Source organism: Carcharhinus amblyrhynchos, chromosome X (genome assembly GCF_965287045.1).
Source record: "Carcharhinus amblyrhynchos chromosome X, sCarAmb.v2.hapA, whole genome shotgun sequence".
Classification (NCBI taxonomy): domain Eukaryota; kingdom Metazoa; phylum Chordata; class Chondrichthyes; order Carcharhiniformes; family Carcharhinidae; genus Carcharhinus; species Carcharhinus amblyrhynchos.
In genome coordinates, this window is record NC_137359.1 from 13,354,084 (window position 1) to 13,366,243 (window position 12,160).

Consider the following 12,160-nt stretch of genomic DNA (forward strand, 5'->3'; position numbering starts at 1 on the left):
AGAGACACCATAATTGTGACCATTGTCAAGAAAAAACATAAGAACATAGTACATAAGAAATAGGAGCAGGAGTAGGCCATCTAGCCCCTCGAGCCTGCCTCGCCATTCAATAAGATCATGGCTGATCTGATAGTGGTTCAGTTCCACTTACCCGCCTGCTCCTCATAACCCTTAATTCCCTTATTGATCAGAGATCTATCTGCCTGTGACTTAAACAAATTTAACAAGGTAGCCTCCACTGCTTCAATGTGCAGAGAATTCCAAAGATTCACTACCGTCTGAGAGAAGAAGTTCCTCCCAGAGGGTAGTGAATCTTTGGAATTCTGACAAGTCTGACAAGGTGACAAGTCTGACGCAATAACTACAGATGAATTTCCCTATTGTTGTCCATGGGGAAGGTCATCGCAAGAGTCCTCAGTTGCCTCCTCCCTGTGGCTGAAGAGCTCCTCCCAGAGTCACAATGTGCATTCCGCTCACTAAGGAACTCAATGGACTTGATATATACTGTGCGGCAACTACAAGAGAAATTCATGGAACAGCCTCAACTCTTGTACATGATCTTCCTTGACTTCACAAAGGCCTTTGACGCTGTCAAACGCAAGGGATTATGGAGTGTCCTCCTCCATTTCAGCTGCCCCAAAAGTTTCTCACCATCCTTTACCAGCCCCATAATAATTTGCAACTGTGACCCTGACTCAACAGATCCATCACAGACCCAATTCGTTTTCGGACTGGGTTAGTGCAAAGCTGTGACGCTCTTCTCGATCTTTTTTGCTGCAATGCCCCATCTTGTCCTCAGCAACGGAGTGGAACTACAGAACAGGAATCTGTTCAACCTCTGCCACCTACAGGCCAGATTCAAAGTTGCTCCTTTATCTGTCATTGAAATACACTATGCAGACAATGCTTGCATCTGTGCACAGTCTGAGGCTGAGCTCCAATCCATTGTCAACACCTTTGTGTACAAGAGCATGGGCCTTAAACTAAATATCCATAAGACAGAGCTCCTCTATCAAATGCGCCTGCCGTACAACACTGCAGCACCACCCTCCCCACCCATTATCAAAATCCACAATGAGGTCTTGGACAACATGGACTACTTTCCATACCTTGGGAGATTACTGTCAACAAGGGCCAACATCGACAATGAAGTTCAACATTGCCTTCAGTGTGCCAACATTGTCTCCATCAGGTCACCGAAGGCTATGTTTGAAGGCCAGGACTTCAGACCCTGCATCAAGCTCATGGTCCCCACATGGTCTATGCCTGCCCTCCGATATGGCTCAGGGATGTACATTATGTACAGGAAACATTATGCGGAGGTGGAGCACAAGTCCAAGACCACGTTACAGCACTTTGAAGGCTGGCAGTTGGAGATGAGTGGTTGAACTCAGCGGTTGATCCTTGGGAGTTGAAGGGTAAATAGTTCTTTCCAAATAAGTAAATCAATTACTTTTACCTGCCAAGTAACCGTAGAACCTCACAATTATTACATTTGACAATGAGGTAAATCAGGACTACAGTCACCAGCTCCTGGAATCAAGGGGGGAAGAAAGTCTGCCTGTTACAAAAGAAATAAATCTCTGCAGCAAGAGTAAGTAAAAAGTGCCTCTTTTTGAGAAAATTGATCCTTTCGATCTAGAGGCTCAACACTGGGCTCAGTATCTTGAAAGACTTTGCTATTTCTTCACCACTAATGAAATGAAAACAGGTGAAGATAAGCAAAAAGCCATTCTGCTTACAGGATGTGCACTCGGACTTTCAATCTTATTAGAGTTTTAAAATCCATAGAAACTATGGATATTAAATATTTCGTTACCACCTTGAGGCTTTGGTTAAGGATTGTTATAACCCTAGACCGTCGATTATCATGCAGCGTTTTAAGTTTAACTCTGTTTTAAGGGACCCAGGGGAGTCGATTGCAACATATATGGCAAGACTAAGAAAATTGACTGAGTCATGCATATTTGGACATTTGGTAAGTGACATGCTGTAAGAGACAGATTTGTTTGTGACATAAAAAACTTATCATGTGTTGGAGCAGGTTTGGTGGGCTGAAAGGCCTGTTCCTGTGCCGTACTGTTCTTTGTTCTAGTGGCATGTCTAGATGATGCCTTAACAGGAGTTTCCCCAGAAGAGCATTTGCCAAATCTCGAACAGATGCTCAAGAGATTCAAAGAGGTGGGATGCAACTTAAAAGAGAGAGGTCCACGAATTCAGTTCAGTTGGATTTAAAGTCGATGGCAAGGGCTATACCCTCTTGGGAAAAAAAGTAAAAGCTATAAAGGAAGCACCAACACCTATAAATGTGTCAGAACTGATATTTCATTTTGGTTAATTATGATGGCAGATTTATACCAAATCTATCAACATTACTTTTGAACTATCAATGTTGATAGACAAAAAGAAGCTTTCAAGAAAGTTAAATTTGTTTTACAATCTTCAGATTTGTTAGTCATTTTGACCCAAAAAGAGAAATTATCCTAACATGCAATGCTTCACCAGTTGGCATTAGGGCAGTTTTATCTCATAGAATGGAAGATGGCGTAAAAAGGCCCATTGCCACAGCATCAAGAACCCTAACTGATACTGAGAGGAAAATACTCCCAAATTGGAAAGAAAGGACTACCCATTATTTACAGAGTTAAAAAATTCCATAAGTATGTTTACAGGCGTCACTTTGTGATCATCGCTGATCACAGCCACTGTTAGAGTTATTTTGCAAAGTCAAGCCTATTCCTCCTATTGCATCAGCCAGAGCCCTACAGCCAGCTTTAAGAAATAGGAGCAGGAGTAGGCCATCTAGAAGCATACAACTACATGCTCCAACATAAACCAGGTACCAAAATATCAAATGCAGAGGCTCCGAGTCACCTTTCCCTGCCTGAAAGAATATCACTACCATCAGTGTTAGCTCTCAACTTCTTGGGTACGCTGCCGGTATCGTCAAAGCAAATCAGGAGACCCAGTCCTGTCCAGAGTAAAGCGGATGGTTTTCCATGGATGACAGTTCGACTTGTCAGACCAATTCAAACCTCTTTAGCTCCACAAAGACAACTGAGGTGTGAGGGTGGAGTGTTACTGTGGGGATCTAGAGCAGTGCTTCCTGGCCCAGCAAGAAGAACATTACTGCAGGAATTACACAATGCTCACCCAGGTCTGACTCAAATAAAAATGCTCTTAAGTTATATTTGGCGGCCAGGCATTGATAAAAATATTGACAATCTAGTATTGTGATCAATGCCAATCACAATAGACACTCCCTCCTTTGGCACACTTGCCCCCATAGAGTGGTCAGGCTGATCTTGGCATAGTTACATGTTGACTTTGCTAGTCCTTTTATGGGCACTATGTTCCTAATTATCATTAATGTCTATTTGAAGTGGTTTGATATTCATGAAATGAAAATAACAACTTCATTTACAACGATCAAAAAACAACAAATTTTTGCTATTGCATGGCCTGCCAGAGGTTTTGGTCTCTGCTAATGGCACTGCCTTTGCAGGAACAGAATTTCAGCATTTTATGAAAAATAACAGAATAAAACATGTGTGCATGGTACCCTCTCACCCAGTCTTGAATGGCTTAGAAGAGCTGTCTAGACTTTTGGGTCAGCAATGATAAAGCAGCCGGGCACTTCCTCACTTACAAGGCAACACCACATGTTACTATGCAGGAATACCCCCATAGAGCTACTAAGGGGAAGTCCCTCCAGACAAGACTTAACCTGGTGTTTCAAAATTTAGTGGGGGAAGGTGGAAATGAATCAAGGTATACAAAAAGGATATCACAATACTGTTCAGGGTGAAAGATCATTTTAGATAATTTGGTCTAGCCTGGGTCCCCTGGAAAAATCATAAAATCAGGCCAGGTGTTCTATCTGATTGCCATCCAAGGAAGAAAAGGGAACAACTTAGTTTTTGGGGTCACTTAATCTTTTTTGGGGGAAGAATCCAGCTATTATGTTTCAACTTCTTATTCTAATTGCCAAGTAATAAAGACCTGGTTGATGCTACCACTCTGCCCACCACATTGAGGCAGCAGTACTAACCACTGTGGCCACAGTGCCAGGACTTGAGTTCAATTTCAGCCTTGGGTAACTGTGAAGTTTGCGTGTTCTCCCTGTGGGTTTCCTCCCACAGTCCAAAGATGTGTAGGTTAGATGGATTAGCATTGATAAATGTGCTGGGAGGGGTGGGGGAGTGGTTATGTGTATAGGGCAGAGGGGAGGATTCGGGTGAGATGCACTTTTGCAGACTCAATGGGCGAGATAGCCTTTCTACACTGTAGGAATTCTTTGGTTCCAATTCCTTCTTCCTAGGAGCCAGGAGAGACTGGACTGCTTATGATTATATTCATTGGAGTTTAGAAGAGCGAGGGGAAATCTCATTAGAAACTTATAAATTCCTAATGGTATTAGACACACTACATTCAGAAAGAATGTTCCCAATTGTGTGTAGGGGGAGGGTGGAGGTGGAACTAGGGATCATAGTCTGAAGATATGGGGTAAACCTTAGTACTGAGGTGAGGAGAGATTTTTTTCACCCAGAGTGGTGAATGTGTGGAATTCCCACTAAGGCTTGCTCACTCCCCTACAATGTAAACTTCTGGTGACAGGCTGAGGTTTAGGCATTAGAACATGGCAGCAGCTCATTTAGAGTGTAGCATGCACTCCCAGGTTGGGAGTTCCCCATCCCTGCTCTAAAGGGATCATGTCCTTCCTTATGTAAGGAGATCAAACTTCAGGAGTACACAAAGCTGGAGTACTCAACTCTAAACTGTTGGGGTGGGGATAATAAGGGTTGAAGGCAATAAAATAGGTCCGAACAGGAAGAATATACTCCAGATGGAACTTCCAAATCAATACTGTTTACAGAGCACTTTGCAATTTAACATTTCTTAAACAAATGTGTAAGAAGGCAGAAGATGACAGGGATCTTTTATTGATAACACCATAAAGACAGGAGTTACATTTGCAACAGAAATTTGCAATGCTGCACAACAATCTCAATTCAGATGCATGTTGCTACACTATAGATGATCACAATTTTTTAGCTCCTCTCAGTTTAAATAACAAAAAAGTAGCTTCCACCAACCTAAAGCCAACTGAAGTTAATTGAAGGGGCAGACAAAACAAATTGCAACAGCAGAGCACGTGGAATGCAAACATCATTCCAGTGGTGAATGAACAGTAATGGACATGAACCATGCAGCAGTGTGTAACTGATGACCGTAAACTGAACAACAGTCCAAGTTAGTCAATCTTCAGTTACAATTCACTGAATAACTCTCAATGTTTTGTACTTTTATCTTAGTTCCCTGTTACAGCAGCACCATATTGTGATGTGAAAAACATTTTAATATTCTTCCCCTTCCTCCTCCCCTTCCCCTTCAATGGAGTCAACACCAACTTCTTCGTAATCTTTCTCCAGAGCAGCCATGTCCTCACGGGCCTCTGAGAACTCACCTTCCTCCATACCCTCACCAACATACCAGTGAACAAAGGCACGCTTGGCATACATCAGGTCAAACTTGTGGTCAAGGCGAGCCCAAGCTTCAGCAATGGCTGTGGTGTTGCTCAGCATACACACAGCCCGCTGAACCTTGGCCAGGTCACCTCCAGGTACCACAGTGGGAGGCTGGTAGTTGATACCAACCTTGAAACCAGTTGGACACCAATCCACAAATTGAATGCTACGCTTGGTTTTAATAGTAGCAATAGCTGCATTGACATCTTTTGGCACCACATCACCACGGTAAAGGAGACAGCATGCCATGTACTTGCCGTGGCGGGGGTCACATTTAACCATCTGGTTGGCTGGCTCAAAGCAAGCATTGGTTATTTCAGACACAGAAAGCTGCTCATGATAGGCTTTCTCAGCTGAGATAACTGGTGCATAAGTGGCCAGTGGGAAGTGGATACGGGGATATGGCACCAAGTTGGTCTGGAACTCGGTCAGATCAACATTCAGGGCACCATCAAAGCGGAGGGAGGCAGTAATAGAGGACACTATCTGGCTGATGAGACGGTTCAGGTTGGTGTAAGTTGGCCGTTCAATGTCCAGGTTTCGTCGGCAGATGTCATAGATGGCTTCGTTGTCAACCATGAAAGCACAATCAGAGTGCTCCAGGGTAGTGTGGGTGGTCAGGATAGAGTTGTAGGGTTCTACCACTGCAGTTGACACTTGGGGAGCTGGGTAGATGGAGAATTCAAGCTTGGATTTCTTGCCATAGTCAACGGAGAGACGTTCCATCAGCAGGGATGTAAAACCAGAACCAGTGCCACCGCCAAAGCTGTGGAACACCAGGAAACCCTGGAGACCTGTGCATTGGTCAGCCTGTAAAAAGAGACACAAAAACAAGCACATCAAGAAGTGCTTTCCTAAAAGCAGCATCATGAATCTGGTAACATCTGTAACAAACAAAAGCTATTTGGGAGGAGTAAACTTCAAAGTTCATTTCTAGATGATACAGTTAACAATTTGAAAAAAATGCACAACCATGGTTCAGTAGTTACAAAATTGCCACGAGTCAGAAACTCAAAGCTACAAGCCCCAGTCCAGAGACTGAGGCAACTAATTTAGCCTGACTCTTCCAATGCAGTACTGCTTAAAAAAAGTGTTGTATTAATGTTAAAACTACCCTGAGATGGATGGAAAGATCTCTACCGTCACGTGATCATCTCATCACTGCCAATGATTGTTACATTCAAGGTGGAGAGAGCCGTCACTATAAAAAAAACGGATTTTGGGGCTACAATCACATCATTTGATTATGTAACTCACCAGTTTACGGATTCGGTCCAGAACCAGGTCGATTATCTCCTTGCCAATTGTGTAATGACCGCGGGCATAGTTATTGGCTGCATCTTCCTTCCCAGTGATAAGCTGTTCAGGGTGGAACAGCTGGCGGTAAGTACCAGTACGAACCTCATCTGGAAAACAAGGCACAAAATTGATCCAATACAGTCCAAATTACAATACATTGTATGCTGCGTATGAAGGTCCACTTGGTCCTGAAAATCTTTGCGCTCCAAGTACATTTCAAATCAATTGGGAAGATAATGTCTGCACTGGCATTTTCTGTTATTGTTGCTTCCTTACCTATGACAGTTGGCTCCAAGTCCACAAACACAGCTCGTGGAACATGTTTGCCTGCCCCTGTCTCGCTGAAGAAGGTGTTGAAGGAATCATCTCCACCTCCGATGGTCTTGTCACTGGGCATCTGCCCATCAGGCTGGATGCCATGTTCCAAGCAGTAGAGCTCCCAGCAGGCATTACCAATCTGGACTCCAGCCTGACCAACATGGATACTGATGCACTCACGCTATGGAAGGAAAACAGAAACGAACATAATGCAGTCAGTGGTGGATTAAACTGCATCTTATTTGAAATGAACGTTGCAGAAAACCCTCAAGGAGCATGACAAAAGCCATTAGGATCAGCAATTTTAAATTGCTGACTACATTTTTACATGCATTTGCTTACATGTTCCAATAAGACTATGATATTCAATTTTAAAGGTTTCTCTTGAATGATTTAGCTCCTTAGAAGTCGTGTCCTTTTCTTAGATGACACTTGGACAATCTCGTGCTCCTTGGCTCGACAGTCGGGAAAGCTGCACATGCGCAGGGAGCGGGACACGGGATCATGGGAGATGTAGTTTCCTTCCGCCTCTCCATTTAGGCGAGAAGCAGCGACGGAACTACACTACCCATAATGCAGCGTGCACTGCGGCACCTACAGGCCGGAGAGTGTCCGCCATGTTAACAGCCAGACTGTGCAGTGCACTGTCTCCATCCATCAGTAGCAGCTGCCGCTAGATTTCTCTGCGGGAATTCAGTTAAGTCTGCTGAAAGGGAAAAAAAAATGCCGAATCGACGCAAAAGGCCGGTTCGGTTCACGATTGGAGCCGATTTACCGCAGAAGCACTTGACGAGGCTCGGCAGCCATTATGTGTGGCGGGCGCACAATCGTGGAGCAATTTAAATTAGAGCGAAAATGACTATTGTTGTGCCGCCTCCACCTTCAAATCTGCGCCCAGATTTTGAATTGCGCACCCACAAGCTAACCCGGGTGCTATCCAATCCCGCGCTTAGTACTCAAATATAAACCCTTCAAGCTGTTCTGTGGCGCGCTTTAAAGGCGGCAGGATGAGAAGAAAACGGATCCTGATTCTCGCGGGTAAACTTCATGTTCAAAAGACAGCAGCGGCCCCACATGAGACACATGGATGTGACAAAGATCACACATTTTCTGCTTCAGCCGAGCGAAATAATTCATTAGGGGATTTTCTCCAAACAATGAAAATGTTTACACCCTGAAAAAAGTTATCTCCCAGGGAAGGATGGGGGTGAGAATTGAGCGCCATCGAGCTTTAATATGACATTTTAACGGTGACTTGGGTCTCATTGGTTTTTAAAAACAATGTTGCCACGTTAGTTTCTTCATGGAGACATTGTTTTCATTCCCAAAGCGTGTTGCACTTCAAGAAATACAACACTTTGGCGACGAAGGGGATTTGACTACGAAAGGTACTTCTGGTGTCACTCGCATCACAACTATACGAACTACCCGATTATACACTTGTTTTAAAAGAGAAAATTGCGAACTCACCATTTTTGTTTCAAGTTTTATACACGGATGAAAATGACCTTAGAAAAGATGATGACTGTTACTTCGCCCGACAGTAACGAGTCGATGTAAGTAACCGAATGGGAAATGCTGGCGGATGGCGCCTTTTTATATTGATGGAGGCCGGCCTTAGTCTAGTCTTTCATTGACATTGGTTCCGAAGTAGAAAGGAGGTGGCGGGAGAAGATGTCAGTCAGATTGGATTGGGCAAATGTCGTTATTTTAAAACACGTCAGCTTTAACGGTACAAATCCTGTTTCAGGAACTGCGCAAAAAAGCACTGCAGAATGTACTAGAAAAGGGGCGAGTACCTTTTGCTTCAAGCAAGTGCTGAGATTTGAAGTGGAGCATTTTTTTTCCTCCAGCCCTGCTCTTCAGTTTTACCAGCGGTCCAGCCACGCCCTTAATCTTCTTTCATGGACCAAATCTTAGAAAAAGAAGTGACGGCCTGAAAAATGCTCACATTTCGTCCACTTAATATTTGTATACGGTTGAACAAAGACAAAAGCTGAAGGAACAGTGGAAGCTTTAATAGGGTTTGCCGCATAAAAATAACGAAGTCTGTGTCCTGCAGGCATCTGCAGTAAGGGCGGGGATGTGTGAGACTGCAGAATGCGGACTACGAGAAAAGCAATTTGACCAAGCCCGCAGTTGCTGCAGAATTTATATCACACTTCCGTCATGTACCCTTTTTATTTTAGAATGTGGAAAAGATGGACCTTACGCGCAATATTGTACTAAAAATACGCCAAGCATTATTATTTTTAAAAGCAGTTCAACAGCTGCCTTTCAGCAATATGGAATGTTATCTGTTTGAAAGGTGTAAGAAGTTTTATTGCGCATTGTATTAAATGAAGGTATGCAACGGAAAGCTGAAGCCATTTCCTTTTAGAAAGATGAGTTAATAGGTAGAGGCTTAAAAGCATCAGGTATCACCATTCTGTCTCAATGATAGTATTCCCACAACTGAATGGGAGATTGTTCCTCAGACACCCGAGATCTCCAGTCAGTGACATTGACAAAGAAAACCTGTCCAATATAGAACAGTAAAAAGTCTGACAACACCAGGTTTTAGTCCAACCTATTTATTTGATAATATACTCACTAGCTTTCGGGGTTACCCCCTTCGTCAGGTGAATGGAGAGTTCTCCATTCACCTGACGAAGGGGGTAACCCCGAAAGCTAGTGAGTATATTATCAAATAAATAGGTTGGACTAAAACCTGGTGTTGTCAGACTTTTTACTGTGTTTACGCCAGTCCAACGCCGGCACACCCACATCATGACCAATATAGAACAGTACAGGCCCTTTGGCCCTCGATGTTGTGCCGAACTATGTTCAATCCCAAGATCAAGCTATCCCACTCCTTATCATTCTGGTGTGTTTCATGTGCCTATCCAATAACTGCTTGAAAGTTCCTAAAGTGTCCGACTCCACTATGACAGCAGGCAGTGCGTTCCACACCCCAACCAGTGAGTAAAGAGTCTACCTCAGACATCCCTCCTATATCTCCCACCATGAACCTTATAGTTATGCCCCCTAGTAACAGCTACATTCTCTGGAGGAAATAGTCTCTGAATGTCCACTCTATCTATCCCCTTCATCATCTTGTAAACTTCTGTTAATTCGCCTCTTATCCTCCTCCGTTCTAAAGAGAAAAGCCCCTCAACCTTTCCTCATAAGATCCTCCAAAACAGGCAGCATCCTGGTAAATCTCTCCTGCACTTGCTCCAATGTTTCCACATCCTTCTTATAGTGAGGTGACCAGAACTGCACACAATATTTACAGTTACATTTCTGGGGTGTATTAAAAGGCAATCTCTGAAACCAAAAATTGAATTACAGAGAAAAAAATCTACAGTGAATATTGAAAACATGTATATATTTACAAAGAACATAGCTTTTGATAATACTGATCTGATAAATCACGTCCCACAAATATGCCTTAGACAAAATTTTTCTGTGAGGCTTGTTGTGTCACCGTCGTCTATTCCTCACTCATACTGCAGAGGATCACTTTGTGGTCGCTAGGGAAGGGAAAGTTTCATTAGAAATTGACAACATGGCTTCTGGAAAATGTTATATAAATTGGATAGATTTATTTGAGGAAATCTCTAGAGTAGTAGATGAGGAAAATCCTTTAAATATTAAGACTTTCTGAAAGTAATTGGTGAGATACTTTAAACTAGATTTTCTTGGGAGGATCTTGTATTAACAGGAATTTCATACATTGGATGAGGAACTGGCTTCAATCCTGGAACTAAAATGTAGTAGTTGATGGACGTGTCTGAACCTGGAGATACATTGATAGTGGTGACACCCAGGGACTGATCATAGCATCAGCCTGCGCCCCCCATTTCCTTTTATTTTTATCAATGGCAGTAGTGTACTGTTGCTGGATGAGTAGTCCAGTGAATCAGGGTAATGCTCTGGGGACCTGGGTTTGAATCCCATCATGACAGATGGTGAAATTTGAATTCAATAAAAATCTGGAATTAAAAGTCTAATGAGTCAATTGTTGTAAAAACCCATCAGGTTAATTAATGTTCTTCCTTTAGGGAAGGAAGTCCGTTCTTACCTGGTCTGGCCTACGTGTGACTCCAGATACACTGTGGTTTTGACTCATAAATGCTCTCCGGGATGAGTAACAAATGCTGACCCAGCCAGTGACGCCCATATTCCCATGAACGAATAAAAAATGTTTACACGTGAAACAAAACAGAGAAGTGCAATCTAATGCAAATAAGTTTAGATGTCCTAGTCAGTAGTTCTCTTTGACTGAAGTGATTGGTAGAATATTTAGAGGGGAGATGAGGAAGATGTTTTCATCTGGAGGGTTTTAGAGGTCTGTAACTTACTACTTGAAAGGGTAGTCAAGGCAGAAACCCTCAATTCATTTAAAAGGTCTCTTCAAATTGATTAGTAATTATGGATACCGAAGTTGGATGGATTTAAAGTTATAGTATGATATATTACTAATAATATTAAAGTACTGCATGTAAGAAGTTTTCATAACTTTTTAAGTAAACGGATAGTTACTTAGACCTGTGAGATAGATGCACTTGCTTCTCATTGCAGAGCCTGTCTTTCCTGGTCCAATTAATAGCACACGCTGCTCTTACCTCCCAGCCTCCGGCCACAGCTTATTCATTTACTCTTGACCATGATGTTTTTTCTAACCATAGCATCCATGATAGTTGTCCATGCCGTCCAACTTTCACACCATTTTGCAGACCCCCAGAAGGTCTCAGTGGACCGTTTGAAAACCATTGTGCACAGGAATAGGTCACACAATGGCAAATTTCATTTAGATAAATGCAGTGTCATGCATGTCAGCAAACGCAGAATACATGTATCACTTGCGGGGAATGATACTGAAAGAGGTTGAGATATCTAGGTATTATTGTGCACAGATGTAAATAAAGTTAGTGTAGTGGGTTGTATTGATAGAACCATTCAGTCCCCTCTGAAATAGCCTAGCCAGCCAGTCAGTTATAGCAAAAATGACCACAAAAAACTATGGTAAG

General features: G+C 42.9%; 1 protein-coding gene across 1 annotated transcript; it reads right to left on the reverse strand.

Moving 5' to 3' along the window:
- Positions 1-4,922: 4,922 nt before the first annotated feature.
- On the reverse strand, positions 4,923-8,975 carry LOC145362035 (tubulin alpha chain). Its single transcript, XM_080218072.1, has 4 exons — positions 8,616-8,975; positions 7,104-7,326; positions 6,786-6,934; positions 4,923-6,338 (listed from the first exon to the last, which is right to left on the reverse strand). The coding sequence occupies exons 1-4, from the start codon at positions 8,616-8,618 to the stop codon at positions 5,358-5,360; spliced, it is 1,356 nt and encodes a 451-aa protein (XP_080074198.1). The 5' UTR covers positions 8,619-8,975; the 3' UTR covers positions 4,923-5,357.
- Between the last annotated feature and the right edge of the window lie 3,185 nt (positions 8,976-12,160).

Bases quoted from the DNA above. Each gene is read 5' to 3' on its own strand.
- LOC145362035 (XM_080218072.1), bottom strand. The intron at 6,935-7,103 runs GTAAGGAAGCAA...CTTGTTTTCCAG, and splicing joins CTTGGAGCCAACTGTCATAG to ATGAGGTTCGTACTGGTACT. The intron at 6,339-6,785 runs GTGAGTTACATA...CTCTTTTTACAG, and splicing joins TGGACCGAATCCGTAAACTG to GCTGACCAATGCACAGGTCT.